Source organism: Coregonus clupeaformis, chromosome 20 (assembly GCF_020615455.1).
Source record: "Coregonus clupeaformis isolate EN_2021a chromosome 20, ASM2061545v1, whole genome shotgun sequence".
NCBI lineage: Eukaryota > Metazoa > Chordata > Actinopteri > Salmoniformes > Salmonidae > Coregonus > Coregonus clupeaformis.
In genome coordinates this window covers 51933280-51950397 of record NC_059211.1, presented here as the reverse complement: position 1 = coordinate 51950397, position 17118 = coordinate 51933280, and the positions used below count along the sequence as shown (strand labels likewise).

Below are 17118 nucleotides of genomic sequence, written 5' to 3'. Positions count from 1 at the left end.
GTATCCCAACTCCAGCTGAGTAACCCCTCCGAAAGTCAACAAAGAGGTAAGAATATGTAGGCTATAACAATATGTTGAAGGCTAGCTGTATTGGGTGCAGATGACTGTCTGCAAGTATACAGACATGGAGGCATACAAAGGTATGTCAATTGGTATTGGTATGTTATACAGATCACATTTACCATCCTCCATCATTACCTCGTCAATGAATATCCCATAGGCCTCTACATCATGGACAAAGTATGTGTATGAAAACCATTCACCGTGCACTGCAAAATCTTTCTGGCTATGGATACGGAGAACATCAACACATTAACATCAACACGCCAGATGATATACCCATTGGACTTGGGGCTTTGCTGGGAGTTTACCTCATATTTAGATTTTTTTATTCTGCTTTGCCACTACAATTATAATAAACACTGAGAACTAAAATATTGTGTTATTGTTGTTATACATATTATTAATAATAATAATAATAATAACGGTTAAAAAATTAACCCTGAAAGGTTCTTCGAGGATCCATTAAAAGGGCTTCTCCCACAGTTTCAATTTGAAGAACCTTTTCTTTTTAGAGTGTAACACGTCTGCCATCATCTGCTCCCAGTCTCTGTGTCTCAGCCAATTAGAGGCCTGACAAACATTGTTTCAGCCATGTCGAGAAAGCCTGACAAACATTTCAGGCAACAGGGGGCCTCCTTCGTCTGTAGGAAAAAAATACACAAATATGTCCATCACCCCTGAAGCGTTTAGCTCCCCAAAAATTGGGACATACGCACTGCACTGACCAACCCCCTCAAAAACATCCAAAGGCTGCAAGGGAAATCATGAGGCGTATATAGACAGAGGTTGAGTCAGTGGAGTTGGGGAGTTTTTGTGTGTCCTCCTCCCTCTTCCTCCCAGGCCTGGGTTCACATAGTATTTGATATCATTCAAACACTTTAGGCATTTGCTTGAGCCTGCACCAGGCAAGCTCAATCAAGCATAGCTTGAAGTAATTTGAAAGATTTCAATCACGATTTGAACCCTTGGTCTTCTTGCTCCTCTATGGTCCAAAGTGCCTTGGTCTCTTGCCTCTGTCTGTTGCTCGTCTGATGAAGCAGTGGTGACAGCCCCGCTGTCATGCAGCCCAAGGGAAGGCGTCACTCCCCCAGCCATGTGATCCACAGGCCAGAGCCGCCACTGGGCCGCACGGTCAGCTACGCTAACCCTGGATCATGACAGTGGTCTGCTGAGCTTATAAGGATAGAGGAGCACGAGGTCTGTCCTCATGCGAGAGCAGGCCAGAGACGAGAGGGAAAAATTAGCATAGGCAAAAAAACGATTTAATTCGTTGTTTGAAATAGTACCTCCTCCTAAAGCCCAAAGTAACCCTCTGTCAAGTTTCATGCTTGTCAATGTGTGTAGTCAAAGCAAAGCCATTAATTTCACTACATGTAGGCAGGAAAGTTAATAATATCTACAGTACCAGAGGGAGGGTCTTGTCAAAATAAAAAAAAGGCATGGTTGAACCATCATTCTCTACGGTTGAGGGCAGCAGATATGATCTTGTCTGATAAGGACAGTAGGACACAAAGGACACATTCTGGCTATTATAAATTGTGATGTAAAATGATGTAGTTTTTACATTTACAGCACAGTTATTGTTCAGTATAGTTAAGTACAGTGGACCAAACCCCATTTTTGGAGGAAATATCCAGTAGAAATGTAACTGAAATGGGTACTTTGTAGAACATTGTTAGTTTGATATTTCAAAGATGGCTGAAAGGTCCTTGACGGAGTACCTGGTGCTAATTCTTAAAAACCTATACTGGCTCAGTCAGGAGCTAAGCCCTTATTACACATTAATGTCTCCCAATATCATCACAACCACTAACACTTGTTCCTACCAGCAAAACAAAAGAACATGGCCCTGACCGTGTAGCTTCTTGTAACGATACGACTAGATCGTCTGTGACTATTCAACCCCCCTTATCTGGATACAGGATACAGCAGGGTTGAGAGTAACCAGGTCTCTTGCTTCAGTGACAAGTGGAATTACCATCAATCATATTCTGTCTGTAGCATAAGTAAATGATATGTGCAGAAACATAAATAAATGTTTACATTGCAATGCCGGGGCAGCAGGTAGCTTAGTGGTTAAGAGCATTGTGCCAGTAACCGAAAGGTCGCTGGTTCTAATCCCCGAGCCGACTAGGTGAAACATCTGTCGATGTGCCCTTGAGCAAGGCACTTAACCCTAATTGCTCCTGTAAGTCGCTCTGGATAAGAGCGTCTGCTAAACTGTAAATCTTAAAATAGGTTTGGAAATAACTTGCAACTGCATCCTCTCAAATGTGTCAATGCCAACACTAATACATTTTCCAAATGAAAACTTAAGAACTGACTTCCCAACAGAGGCTGGTGCCTTGTCTATATATGGTACTGCTTCTCTATGCAAAGCTTGCTGAGCCGATTTACATTGCTCACTTCAAAGCAATCCGTTTGCCTCTGTATAAATGTGTGGACGTCTTAAAACTTAAAACAAGCACAGGGCCTTTTCCATTTCAACATGTTGGTGCTGTCCTCAAACTGGCAATGTTTATCCTCTAAGGAATACATTTGTTGTCATTATATCCCCCACCCCACAATCCATGGAAAATGTCTGGCCCAACTGCTATTTTAGGTATGTATACCTGACTATACCAGTATATCATTTAGGGGAGTTCCAGTTCGAAGAGGGGAGTGAGAAAAGTGTTGCTGGATTCCCCATTGAAAAAGGTAACAAGGCCTTACTCACTGGTAGTTTCCTATAAATGATGGACACACTGATATGGAAAATCTGTATCGATAGCAGCTGCATTTTCACACTTCAATATTACAACTGCTTAGCTTACATGCAATGTCTTATGAATGAGGAGTTTGTTTTGAGTTTAAATAAACAGGATATACTGCAGACTTACCAATTCAAGATCCAAATTATTTTAGCTAGTATGTAAACTACATGTGGAGTGAACAGATAGGAGTCCTACAGTCTCATGTTCATAACTCCTTTCTCTACTCGTAGCTCTCTGGAACCTATAACGTACTAAAATTAGTTTAGTAATTTTTGGGAGATCTTCATAAATAGTAACTTTTTGCCGATAACTGATTAGAGTCCATTACATATTTTGATACACCTGTTATATTGATATTTTTTTATCTTTATCAGGAAGGTATTCCAGTGTTTTTACATCGCATACACAAAATGATCAGCCAAAGAACAGCTTCTGCCTCTTGGCTTCAACATATTCCATACCTAATCTATTCATGCCACATGCTAATGTCTCATTATCATTAAGCATCACAATGATCATTTCTTGATGTGTTTTCTCTCTTTTGTCCAGCCCAGTGAGTCATCAAGTCCCATCTTCAGTGAGATACACCACGTTATTTGGTACACTTGAATACTCTCAATTGTACAGTATGTTCTATGCTGAAGCACTGCAAGTCATAAAAGATTCAACTGGTGTTGAGCGAAAGTGGAGGAGAAATTTCAGAAAAAAACATTTAACTGAAATTAAATCATTCAAGCCAGTTCTGCAATACTCTCACAGTCCACAGTATATCTACATATGGTATGCAAAACACTAATTGGTAGAGTTGTAGACAGGGGCTAGTCAGGCAGTCAATTGGATGCTCACATGAATGGATAAAACAAGAGGGGCAGTGAGGGCAAAGATGAGAGAAAAAGTACACAAGACAGTGAAGCAGAAAGGATGAAGTACAGTGGAAAGATAGATAGGAACTTAAGACAGGATTCCTTCTTGAACCCCAGAGACACTTAAATCCCCTGAGAAAATGTAACCTAAGATAATAGATTAAAACAATAATAGGAATGGACAGCACATTGAAATTAATGGAATCTAATGATGAGGTTAACGGGCCATACAAGTACAACCCACTGGGCAAAAACTGGTTGAATCAACGTTGTTTCCACGTCATAAACAACAAAAAAGTGATGACGTTGAATCAATTAGGAAAACTGATTGGATTTGCAAAAAGTCATCAACATATGGGAATTTCGTCTTTTTTTCACCCAACTTTTAACCCAAATCCAATGACATTATGATATTTTTTGTTGATTTCACATTGAATTCACATTAGTTGACAGCTAAACCAAGTGTAAATAAAAATATTACGTTGAACTGACGTCTGTGCCCAGTGGGAAGTCTCTTAGTGCTAGGCGATAACAATAAAGCTCTTTTCCTTTTGAGACAGAAAGTCGCTTCTGTGGGACAAACTAGAAACAGGGACATTGACATAACTAAGACATAACAGTTGTCCAAATTGAACTTCAATGTGCTGTAGGCTACACCTCATTTACATGACAACAATACAAACATGACAACGTTAAAAGCAAGTATGTAACTTACAAGATCTCATCGTTCTGGAACTCCAGCGCTCCGTGCGTATCTTCAAAGTCTTCTCCCCCTCCTTTTGCTGTACCCTCCATGGTCTTGTAGGGTACGACCACTAGTCCCCGCGCTCCTGAGGTACGAAGAACCTTCACTTCCATCATGCCAATACTCTCGCTCACGGTCATTACCGGTTCTTCGAAAGTGAAGATCCCGGCATGGTCATCGTCAAAGATAGTCACGGTGGCTGAGCAGGGTAGGCCAAGGCCCGCCAAAGTGTCCACGTGATTAGCCCTTGGTTGTCCGTAGCCAGTGCCCTCCGATATGACCTTCACGTTGCTAAGGTGGACCAGAAAATGCTCATCCTCCTCAAAGATGTCATCATCAATGATGTCTATCCGGATCTCCTTCTCAGTCTCACCAGGTTTGAACACCACAACGCCCTCAGTAAACTGGTAGTCCGAGCCAGCATTGGCTGTGCCATCTTCGGTACGGTATTCCACTGAAACAGTGTTAGTCAAGTCCCCACCAAGGCGTACTACATTCAAGGCCACTGTACCGCAGTTCTCCAAGCACTGGTATGTACCGGGGTCAAAGAAGATCTTTGACGAAAAGTCATTCTCCGAAACTTCAGAGCGGATCTCGTACGCACCAACAGCTTTCCTGGCTTGGTCTGCTGCATGCTTCTTCAGAACGTTCCCTGCTCCCGTCATGATCCTGGTAGCCTGGCATCGGTAGAAGGCGCGACTCTTTTGCTGCTGTGTCAATACCTGGTAGTTGGCCAGTTCTATCAGCTGCTCCGTCTCCTTCTCTGGATGCTTCTGCTTAAGTTCCTTCAGGATCCGGGTCATTTCCCTCCTGGCCTCCTCCTCATCCAGGTCCTTCTCATCGAAACCCATCGCTCCGTCCATGAAGCCCTCTGAGTTTAGCATTTTCCCATCCATTTCAATGTCCATCTTTGAAGGAAATTGCGCCTCCCCTTCCGTCTCAATGATCACCCCTCTTCGCTTCCCTGTGCGGTAGCGCTTGTACATGTACTTATAGACAAGAAGTCTGCGATCTGCGACGTAAGCCATCCCCACACACAAGGGGAAGAAGAACAGTGTGACAAGGCCCTCCCACACCTGTACGATGCCGGGAGAGATAACAGCCAAGATGAGATAAAGCCAGGTGTACGCAAATATACTCCAGGTGGCGGTAACAAAGAATACCCTCAAATGTTTGACTTTCCGGTGCTCTCCATCGGGAATGACAGAAACGCAGAATCCAATGATAACGAACATGTTGAAGGCAGCACTGCCAACAATGGTGTTCGGGCCCAGATCACCTGCGTTAAAGTTGTGACCGCACACCTCAACGACGGACAGTAGGATTTCCGGGGCGGAGGAACCCAGGGCCATAAGGGTCAGGTTGGACACTGTCTCGTTCCATATACGCACAGTGGTTGTCACTTTTTCGCCATTTGGTTTCTTGATGGTGATCTCCTTCTCTTGTGATGTAATTACCTCGATGGATGCCATGAAGCGATCCGCAATGATAGAGACCCCCAGGAACATGTAAAACAAGGCCACAAAGTAAACTGTGGCTCTTGACAGTTTATCACCAAAGGATGGGTTCTCTGGTAACCATATGGGCAGAATGACACCCACTTGGCATTCAGTCCCCACTGAATCACATTTCTTGTTAGTTTGGTTGCCAATGGAAGAGTTTGTTCCGAGGCTTGGGTCTGAATTCCCTGCTGTAACAAATTTAATTTCAGATGAAAAAACTGCCAACAACACTGTGAGTTGAAGAGTGATGAAGAGGAAAGATGATGTCCCAGTCTGTCCCATGATTCTGACGAGGTATTATGCTCCAACTCTTCCTTTCACCTATGCAAAAAATAAAAGGGATCGATGAGAACAGAACTACCAAAAACTGTAAAAAGTTGAGAAATTACAAATGTCTAAAAGAGAAATATCAATTTTTCTAACTCCAGTGTTTCCCTAAGTTACAGTAGACATAAAGCAACACCCCCGAGAGCCGCCTCCAATGCACACATCACACATTCAATATTGAATTATTTTAGGAAGGGGCTCTTTGTCAGATGTGGGGGCGCTTCAGGTGTCCTCTGGACTGCCAGGTTAGGAGGGGGGACCTGTCAAACCTGGTCTGGGAAACTTCCTAAATAATTTTTAGAAAATAACACTGGTTTAACCAGACAACCACACAAGTGTACCACACACTTCTCTCTCTCTCTCTGAGTGTGTGTGTGTGTGTGTCTTAGAGAGTGATAACCTGCATTGTATCATTTGAATAACTGGTTTAGATGGCAAAATGGCACCAATGATTACATTTCTCTATACAATCTTTACTATGTCCTCTAGACATACTGTCATTAAAAACTACAATACTTGAAAAATGTGTTGCAATAAAATACACTTTGCAACTTCGATTTCATGCAATAATGTCACCTACTTCACTTTAGGACAATAATTTGTGCATTTAGCCTACGAGATAGTCGGGGCCGGTTCCAGGCATAACCCACTGGGCACAGACAACAGTTCATTATATTACATTACATTTTAGTCATTTAGCAGACGCTCTTATCCAGAGCAACTTACAGGAGAAATTAGGGTTAAGTGGCTTACTCAAGGGGATAACGACAGATTTTTCACCTAGTCGGCTTGGGGATTCAAACCAGTTCAACGTCTAGTTTTGATTTACATATTATTTAAAAAAATGGGTTACTTGGGGTCTCAATTTACTATTGAGAGTAAGAATAGTAGAATACACCAGGTGCAATGACAAGTCACTCAATTAGCCATGTCAGCAACACATTTTTAGATTGGCAGTTAGTCTAGCCAGCCATCTAAACTTATAGTAATCATAGCCGAATCCTGACCGGGCACATAGGCTACGTGCCCAGGGGCCCTGACCTCCAGGGGGGCCACATTGATTTTGTTAGTCATTCTCCCTCAGATATCATATTAACATTGCATAAGTCATTACAAAATGTGTAGAATTGCAGGAAATTTGCTGTAAAACTGCAAAGTTTTCTCTTCGCGCCATGGTAAAATGTGTAGAATTGCAGAAAACTTGTTTTAAAACTGCAACATTTTCTCTACACCCCATGACAAAATGTGTAGAATTGCAGGAAATGAACTTCAAAACAAAAAAATTTCTCTTCACCCGAAGTGGGGGCCCCCCAACCAAATCTTGCTTAGAGCCAGGGGCGGCCTGTTCAATAGGGCGATATGGGCGACGCACTGCCAAACGGGAAAAGGAAGGGATTTTTTTTCTAATCAATTATATCACGGCAACAGTAGTTATCAGTGTTGTAATCTATACGTCTGATCTGCCACAGTGCCACACTGCCACTAAATGTCGAATCAGGCTAAAGTCGTGCTTCAAATGGCTCCCCCCCCCTTTTGGGGCGATTTCAGTCAGGTTGAAAATCGCCCAGAAGTCTGTAATAGACTCCCATGTAAAATCTATTTTTTTCAAATTTCAGAGCCTTCAATACAATCTCAATGGGTGTCTGTGGGCTTGCACTTACGCGCTTTCGTCATACGTTACGTAACCATGAACGTAACTGAGAAAAGAGTGGATTGTTTGAAAGAAGTTCCTTTTTGTCGGCGAACAAATGGAGATAAATTGGCAACGAAACAATTAGGACCTCCCAGACCAAATTTAATAATTCAACAGGTTTCTACTAAAGGCGGAAAGTCCTACACCCGAGGATTTTCCAAAAATTGGTACGAACGAAAAAAGACATTGCCACTCACTCAACTGGATGACGAGGGATACAGGCTAGCTGTCCGCCGCCACAACGATGAGGTTAGTGTTGATAATCACAAGTTTACTGGATGTGGATATGGTGTAATAAAGGCAGTTTATTCAGAGGTAAATATATCTGGAATCGCGTTCACGGACCCGTTCGTCAAACTCTTAGGGAGCTATAAATTAAGCCCCATTACTTACCATATCAGATAAGAGAAATTGCTGCAGCTACATATATTTTACATCCTGGCCCTACATAGTTCACTATTTGCATCACTTACCAAAATATTACATGTGGTCATATATGCTTGGAAAGTGGAGATGCCATAGAACGTCAAAAAAGTAAACATTGCTGGAGACACATTGCCGTTTTGGAGAAGACATCGCGTTTGCTAGCGAAGAGATTTGTTGTGGCAAATGAACTTGGGCTGGGAATTGCCAGGAACCTCACGATAAGATATATGCATCAGCATTGCGAGTCTCATGATTCTATACGTATTGCGATTCGATACTGTGATTTTATTGCGCACCATATGTCTGTTGCAGAGGGATCAGAAAGCCATGAGAACGAGTTTTGATCAGTCATGGAAATAAAAGTGCTGAAAACAAATTTGCTCCCAATGTGAAAAGATTGAGAACAAGCTATGAAGGAACAATAATGGTGTTTTGGTGCAGGTACAGCCAACTAGCGCTAAAATATTGCGATATTGTCAATACAGTATATCGTAAAGTATCACTATGTAACTCGATTTCTTTCACCCCAATCCCTCAAATTAACGGTAAATAACTGAATTGTTTGCCCCACATTTAGCTAAGATGATTAGCTAGCCAGCTAAAATGTTTTATTTAGTTAGCAGTCGCATCTACAATAGTTTACTGTCAATAACATGTCTCCAAAAATGACGTGGTGTCTCCAATTGTGTTGACATTTTACAATTGCAATGCGCATCCATGAGTATCCACTTTCTGTAGCTCAGCTGGTAGAGCATGGTGCTTGTAACGCCAAGGTAGTGGGTTCGATCCCCGGGACCACCCATACACAAAAATGTATGCACGCATGACTGTAAGTCGCTTTGGATAAAAGCGTCTGCTAAATGGCATATTATTATTATTATTATTATTATTATTATTATCTGAAGAGAGCCCCGAAACATTGTGTGCAGACATTTTATGCAATAAATGAAGTAGGTTCAATCTAGTAGTTCTGATCTTCTGATTGGTCCTGATGAGTTGGGCGAGGTCCCCTGCAGGCTACTGTCACTGTTGCATTGGCTCTGAGTCGGGTTCTCTGTCTTCAAATGTTCAGCCTAAGAGAGGGGATTTTTGTGTGTGTGTGTGTGTGTGTGTTTAACAGTGATGATGATGTGTGTGTGTGTGTGTGTTTAACAGTGATGATGTGTGTGTGTGTGTGTTTGTGTGTGTGTGTGTCCTCAGAGCAAGAACTCGTGAGTTGGAAGAACTGAGAGGCCTATGGCGTGGGTGTTGTCCTTGGCCACCTGCTGACAAGGCTGACAAGATAGGACCCTTTTGTCCATTGTTATTGGATAGGAACAGAACTTATAACCAGCTCCTGACCTAAATAGATCTTAGCACAACATTTTACTCAACATATCATATTCCATATTCACTATAACAAATATATTTACTACGACATTAGCAAGAACCGCCACATCCTCAGCCGGCTAATCCAGTGTGTGAAGTTTTGCGGAGTGTTTGAGTTAGCTTTGCGAGGCAAAGATGAAACTGAGGGCTCCACCAACCCTGGTAAGCCAACACTTTTGAGATCAGTCAATAAATGCTTCTGGTATTGACTTATATGCTGCCCCTGTCTTCATGTTGTTGCTGGACATATCTTTTTTTAAATGTGTGTAGGTCACCTAAATCATCAGAAAAATTGCCCCTCCTGAGAATTTTTTCAGGAGCCGCCACTGCTTAGAGCCCCTAAAAGGCTAGAGCCGGCTAGAGCTGGAGATACTAAAATGTATTTCATAGTCTTATCTTTCTTTACATAGGTTATTATTTTGAGAAAGGCTAGACAACATTTGTCTTAATTTCAAGATTCTCATTTGCAACATGAAATCACAAAGATACAGTATCAGAAAACAAACGACAGCTGACAGCAAACTAGTCCGCAATTTACATCCATACACATGTTCTTTACAAGTAGGATTTAAAGCCAACTAGCTGATAAAGTAGCCTACAAAAATGAGTAACATTTCAAGTGACAGTAGTTGCCCAAATTGCTAGCCTACCGTTTTAATCCACGCACGAACAGAATTTATAGGCTACTGAAAAATGTTTTGAGGCTGCAGAAAGGATACAGAAGTCCAATTTCCAACCCTTCATAAAACAATAATGTAAGTTGCGCCATCGTCAATAAATCTTGAGTTGAGTTGTTGTATAGGTAGACTCTTCATTCAGAAAAATCTAAATGTTCTGCCACAGCACAGCCGACTAGAGACGATCATGGGCTCTCAGCGCGCGCTTCCTCTGGACTGCTTTCTCTCACTCACTTGCTTGCTCTGTCCCCCTCTCTCTCATCTCTCATCCTGGTTTTAATTTCTATGCTCTCATTTCTCAAGTGATGCGATAATGTTTTTATGACGCTGATGCAGAGCGATGGGGGAATTCATTTCCATATATTATGTGATTTGCATTTATTCTAAAAACTTATTTTAGGAATAGTTTCATTCGATCGAATCATGTTTGAACAAGTCAGTACAGTATCTTAATCTCATGTATTTTAGAAGCACTCACTTGTGGAAACTACATTATTGGGACAATATTAATATACAGGGGGTATTGGAGGTTAATGCAACCTAGGCCTACCGCAAACATAGATATTTTTTTTATTGCAATACGTATGATATATGTGGCTAACGTTAGCTAGGTGGCTAACACTAAAGTTAGCTAGGCTAGGGGTTAGGGGTTAATGTTAAGGTTAGGGTTAGGGTTAACGTTAAGGTTACAGGTTAGGAGTTAGTAGGGATGTAACGATTCAACAATAAGCTTCGGTCCCCGGTTCAAATGTTTTAAGATATGAGTGCATTGGTCTGCGGGACCCCAAACCGATCCAACTGTAGCATGCATCAGTCAGAAAATCAATTCAAACATTATGAATCACCAGTTCACTTTTTTTGGTTGCTCAAATTACTTTCTTTCTACCTTCTGGAAATATTGATTTTGTGACAGCTGCATCCTTTCCTTCAGTGTCAAACTAAGCATGTAATTATGTTGACAGTCATTGATCTACAAGTCATTTTGCATGCTGAACAATCCCAGGTAGGCCTATTTCTGATCTGGCACATCTGCGTGTCAACTTCAGCATTCAAATGTTTGTAAAATGGCTTGCGCATTATTAGGCTTTATTAGTTGAGGGATAACCAATGTAATTTAATAGTTTTTTTTAATCAAATGCACTGTTGAAAATGGTGTTTTACCAGCCTAAACTACCACTTGAGACACAACTCTCTAATCTGGCTATAGGTAGGCTACATGCTGATCGAGGCTTACATTAGATTTTATTTCCATTGCTCATTGTTCACCATGGTAATTTTGCTTGAAACGATCAGTATATATGGTCATTTTTAGATATAGAGGGGAAATTTGATAATTGCATAACAAGGACAGCAATCATTTTTGCTACCCGCACTGCATTCCTTCAAAACTTCCAAACGGTCTAAACCATTCGATTTTGAGATGGGGTGAAATCCAAAGTTGTGCTATATATTCATTGACTATGGCATAGCTGATTTTAAAATATAAATATTGATACATTACTAGCTCTTAACACTTTCAATCTGCAAAAATTACAAATTAATTAGTGGGTGATGAAGATTTCAGATCAAAAGCTAACATTGCCCCCCCTTACTGATAGTGGGGTGGTAGATGCCTAGTTTCCTTTATGGCTCAGCTTAGGTGCCTACATACATCATAGACACGCACGCACGCACACACATACACACACACACACACACACATACACACACACACACACACACACACACACACACATACACAGAAGTCAGCTTAGACAGATCCAGCTCAGAGAGGCCCAGCTCATGAACTGCAGATTTTAATTTAGAATGGAAAATGAATGTGTTTATGCAACAAATGTTAGTGCATCGAATCGTATCGCATCAAACCGAATCGCATCAATTCGTTCCTCTCATCAAACCAAATCGCACTGAATCGTTTCAAACTAAAACGTATCGTTCCTGTATCATATCAGAGCTTAGGAGTTAGGTTAAAAGGTTAAGGTTAGGGTTAGGGGAAGGGTTAGCTAGCATGCTAGGTAGTTGCAAAGTAGCTAATTAGCTAAAATGCTAAAGTTGTCCATGATGGAATTTGAACAAGCAACCTTTGGGTGGCAAGACATTTGCATTATTCCTCTAATCAAACCGAATCGCACCAAATCATTTCAAACTAAAATGTATCAATCCTGCATCATTTCGAAGCTCATTTATCTAGATACGTATCGAATCATCTTGAAAGGGAAAGATGCACATCTCTAGGAGTTACTGTAGGTTAAGGGTAAGGGGATGGGTTAGCTAACATGCTAAGTAGTTACAAAGTAGCTAAAAAGCAGTAAGTAGTTGCAAAGTTACTAATTAGCTAAAGTTATCCATGATGAGATTCAAACATTCAACCTTTGGGTTGCTAGATGTTCACGTTATACGCCTACCTATCCACCCTGACCAACCACCCTCCTTTCAGTTTTGCCCTAAGTAACCTTCTGTCTTACGTAATCCTACCAAACATAACATATCATACTAATTTGAGTGTCCCCTATTTTCGTTTACTATGTTACGTCGAGTCTATGAGACCAGCCTGTCAGATGAGCTGAGGTCAATTTTAACTCACTAAAGAAAATAGTTTTCTGCTCCGGCATGTAATCTTGAGTCACTGCAATGCCATGTCAGGTCAAGTTACCCAACGCTGAGCTCTCTGACATCTTTTGTCTCCCCTTGTTAGCCCACTCTGTCTCCAGGCCTCCGGTAGAAGTCTAGCTTAGCAGCCGACAGATATGAATAATATGTCAGATGATGCTGCAACAGTCACCCTTTGAATTAGCTCATGCTGCTCCAAATGCACTACACACACCATACAGTGACTAGCCTATGCGGAGTCGCCAGAAAACGCTAACATCCGGTTTTCAGGGATACACTATTTTCAACCTAACTTCCGTTTCCCCTGAAAAACGGAAGTGGGAACACCGCTCAGGCGTCTTTCTACGCCTACTAGGTTAGGTTACACAGTGACTACCTTTCATTATTTGAAGCTTTGACTTTGAAATCATTTCACCTTAAGGGAGAGGCGAGAGCGGTTCCATCAAAGTTTCCCCGATTGCGTGGTACGTGATTTGTTTCCTTTTGAAACAATGTAGATGCGTGTCCCTTGGAGGTGACACGGCATGCAGATGAACCTGACTCCATTCTGAGTCAGCTGAGTTTTAATGACGATATAGTAGTACTGGGCAGCTTTCACCTCAAATAACTTCATCATAGCGAGAGAGGGAGAGTTTGATGGGGGTGAACTCACAGTTGAGTCAGTCATGTTTTTGCTCTCGGCTCATGCAGACTGGACACACTTTACTTGAACGTCAGTCAGTCAGTCAGTTAGTCAGTCATGTTTTTACTATCAGTTATTTTGGCTTACAGGGGTGTCTATACATGCACTTGGCCAGACTTTGCTTGTACTCCCTCAGTCCTTAAACAGTCCTTTGCATCGTTGTATGACACACAGTAAGTGAAAGATGTGATAAGCAGTCACGATATCTAAAGTAGATATTGATATGATAGGAATGCAAGCTTTCATGGCTAGCTTGCTGCATAACTAAATGAAAGTTACGTTCAGAGGGTACAGTGTACACATTTGTAAAGCCAGGGACGGATTAGGACCCGAAATCTGTCCCATTGCATTTCTACACACCACCCCATTTTTGTGAAGAATGGGGGTGGCAGCATCATGCTGTGGGGATGTTTTTCTGCGGCAGGGACTGTGAGACTAGTCAGGATCGAGGGAAAGATGAACGGAGCAAAGTACAGAGAGATCCTTGATGAAAACCTGCCCCAGAGCGCTCAGACTGGGTGAAGGTTCACCTTCCAATAGGACAACGACCCTAAGCACACAGCCAAGACAATGCAGGAGTAGCTTCGGGACAAGTCTCTGAATGTCCTTGAGTGGCCCAGCCAGAGCCCGGACTTGAACCCGATCAAACATATATCTGGAGAGACCTGAAAATAACTTAGCAGCGATGATCCCCATTCAACCTGACAGAGCTTGAGAGGATCTGCAGAGAAGAATAGGTGAAACTCCCCAAATACAGGTGTGCCAAGCTTGTAGCGTCATACCCAAGAAGACTTGAGGCTGTAATCCCTGCCAAAGGTGCTTCAACAAAGTACTGAGTAAGGGGTCTGAATACTTATGTAAATGTAATATTTCAGTTTTGTATTTTTTTTAAATTTGCAAACATTTCTAAAAACCTATTTTAGCTTTGTCATTATGGGGTATTGTGTGTAGATTGATGAGGAAATAAATATATTTAATCCATTTTAGATTAAGGCTGTAACGTAACAAAATGTGGAAAAAGTCAAGTGGTCTGAACACATTCCGAATGCACTGTAGGCAGCACAGTGATATATTCAGCCATGGTCATTACATTACGATAGATCATAAAAAACTGGGAGGATAATAGTGTAGCATCAGGGTATGTCTGTTAACTGCATACCATTTTAATTATGTTAACTGGGGGACATTATCTTACGTTTTGGTTCAAAAATGCTAATATGAACTGTTGGTGGCAGTGAAAAGTGTGAATTGCAGTCTCTCCTTGTCCATAAACTGCTTTCTGGGTATGGGAGCAAATATGTACTGTACATTTGTAATTTGGAAGAACTATCCCTTTAAATCTCATACAAATGCATGTCTTCCATTTCTTTTTTATTTATGTTCTTGTAATTATTTGCGGTCTAACTTTCCCGCTCCTATCCAGTGCATGAGCTTTATCAGTTAATTAACTCTGAATCAAAATGTATCTGACCCCCTTTGCCTGAAAGTCCAATTTATCGCTGAATGTAAAGGACTTTTGTTCAGGTGCTTATGCTATCAATTGGATACAAGGGCTGAAAATCAATAAGAACCTCTATTATGGTATGGTTTGCTAATGTAATATTTGAATCTCCCATGATCCATATTATAATGGCATTACTCACTGCCGTAAACAAGACTAATCATTAAGAAAATCATGCAAAAGTGTAGCGTTATGATGACACATGATGATTGCCCATCTGCTATTCTACTGCACCATCATTCTTTCCAAGGTGACAGACTTTCATGGGTGTTCAACCATCCATGCACCTCACACACAGTCAAAAAACCAAAGCCAAACATCTCACCATGTTTGTGAAAAACTCCATTGGTTACAAATACATTTAAAATTCATCAAAGATGAACGGGATGACCAACCAAACAAGAACCTCTCTACTCACCTCTGTTAGTCCCAGTGGAGCTGTGAAAAAGATGTACTGCCTAGCGGGAATAACGGCGTGCGATAACCACTCTAAAATGAACAGAAACAGACATTGTTCCGCGGATGCTCGGTCCCAAGGAGTCTCTCTAAACATGGGCCGCATAGCTGGGCTGGCTGCTGCTTATCGTCCTTCTCAGCTCGATCCATTGCCATACAAGGACTCTGCTGATGGAGCCTGTCACTCTGGGCTTCTGGAGTAGGCCGACTATCTGGCAGCTCCTTGTCGCCACCGACACATGGGAGATAAAGAGTTTGGAGTGTTTGGATGGTGGGTACCTTTTAGACAACGTTGAACACCCCCCACCAATGGAGGAATGTGGTGGATAAGTGGTTCCCTCCAGGATGATTTTCCACTGTTTCCAGGCCCTTTGACCATGGAGGTGGTATGTGAAGATTGGTTATCTCCATTAATTGTCTTGAAGTCCCAATTAGGGATCCAGGGGATGGGTGGATTAGAGGTGGATCCGTAGAGGAGAGGTGGAAGAAACGGGGATCTTTGTATTGTTTCAGTTCTCCCAAATGTGTTTGTCAAAGTGACAAGGTTTCAATCTGTTGATACGTTTGGAAGCGTTGTAACTCAAAAATTTGAACTATAGGGGTCCGTTGTCTGATTTCCCATCACTTGCAAGCTTTATTGAATGTGTGTGTGTGTGTGTTCAGCCCTTTTACACATGGTTCACAGTGTGTGACGGACTACATGCATCACATGATTTTACTCTCTCGTGACACAGTACAATACGTGAACATCAGTTTGGAAGTTATGACCACTTGCTGCCAAATACATTTTGATTGATAATAAACCAGAGGCATTCAATGAGCCATTTCAATATGGCTTATGTTCCTCCCTTTTCCAGTGTGAAGCCAACAAACTCCCTATCAAAACTGAGGTGAGAGCAAGGCAGTGATTATTTCAAGAAGATAGCACACCCAACTGATAGCACACAGATATCAACCATCTTCTACTAGTGTCTGGTGTAAGAGTACAGATATTGAGAGGAAGGGTGGCAGGCTTAAAAGGGTTGAGGCTCATTAAAGCTACTGTAAAAAAGGAACTCATTCTCTCAGACAAAATGATTGACATATCTGCATATCTGAAACCATAATCAGCTAATTAGCATAATCTGCCATTTTAGCCCTCATGCACTTCATAGTCAGGCAATGAGGATGTTACATACCCTAAATTCTGCTATGCTAACTGATATAAAACAATACGAAGCATATAGCTGAGCTTTGTAGAGCAAGCTGTCGTAGGTAGTTTCACACCATTTGGTTTTCCTCTCCAATCAAGTAGTAGTCGTGATTTATTTGCAGTGACAATGCTCCCACCTCCACGCTTCCCTTGAAAGAGATGCCTTATCTCTCCCAGTCTGTGGCACAGAATCTGTGTCTGAGCTCCATTTTATTTGGCCCGAAGCAGCATGCTGCTCTATTTACTGGACTCCCCTTTGT

General features: G+C 41.7%; 1 protein-coding gene across 2 annotated transcripts in view; it reads right to left on the bottom strand.

Moving 5' to 3' along the window:
- Positions 1-15722, bottom strand: part of LOC121572361 (sodium/calcium exchanger 1) — a 37401-nt gene extending 21679 nt beyond the window's left edge. For both annotated transcript variants that reach the window (XM_041884420.2, XM_045205564.1), the window contains exons 1-2: positions 15629-15722; positions 4395-6247 (exon numbers count right to left, since the gene is read on the bottom strand). In XM_041884420.2, the coding sequence (XP_041740354.2) occupies positions 4395-6208 (1814 nt within the window). In that variant the 5' untranslated portion in view covers positions 6209-6247; positions 15629-15722. The remainder of the gene's footprint in view (positions 1-4394; positions 6248-15628) is intronic.
- Positions 15723-17118: the final 1396 nt, after the last annotated feature.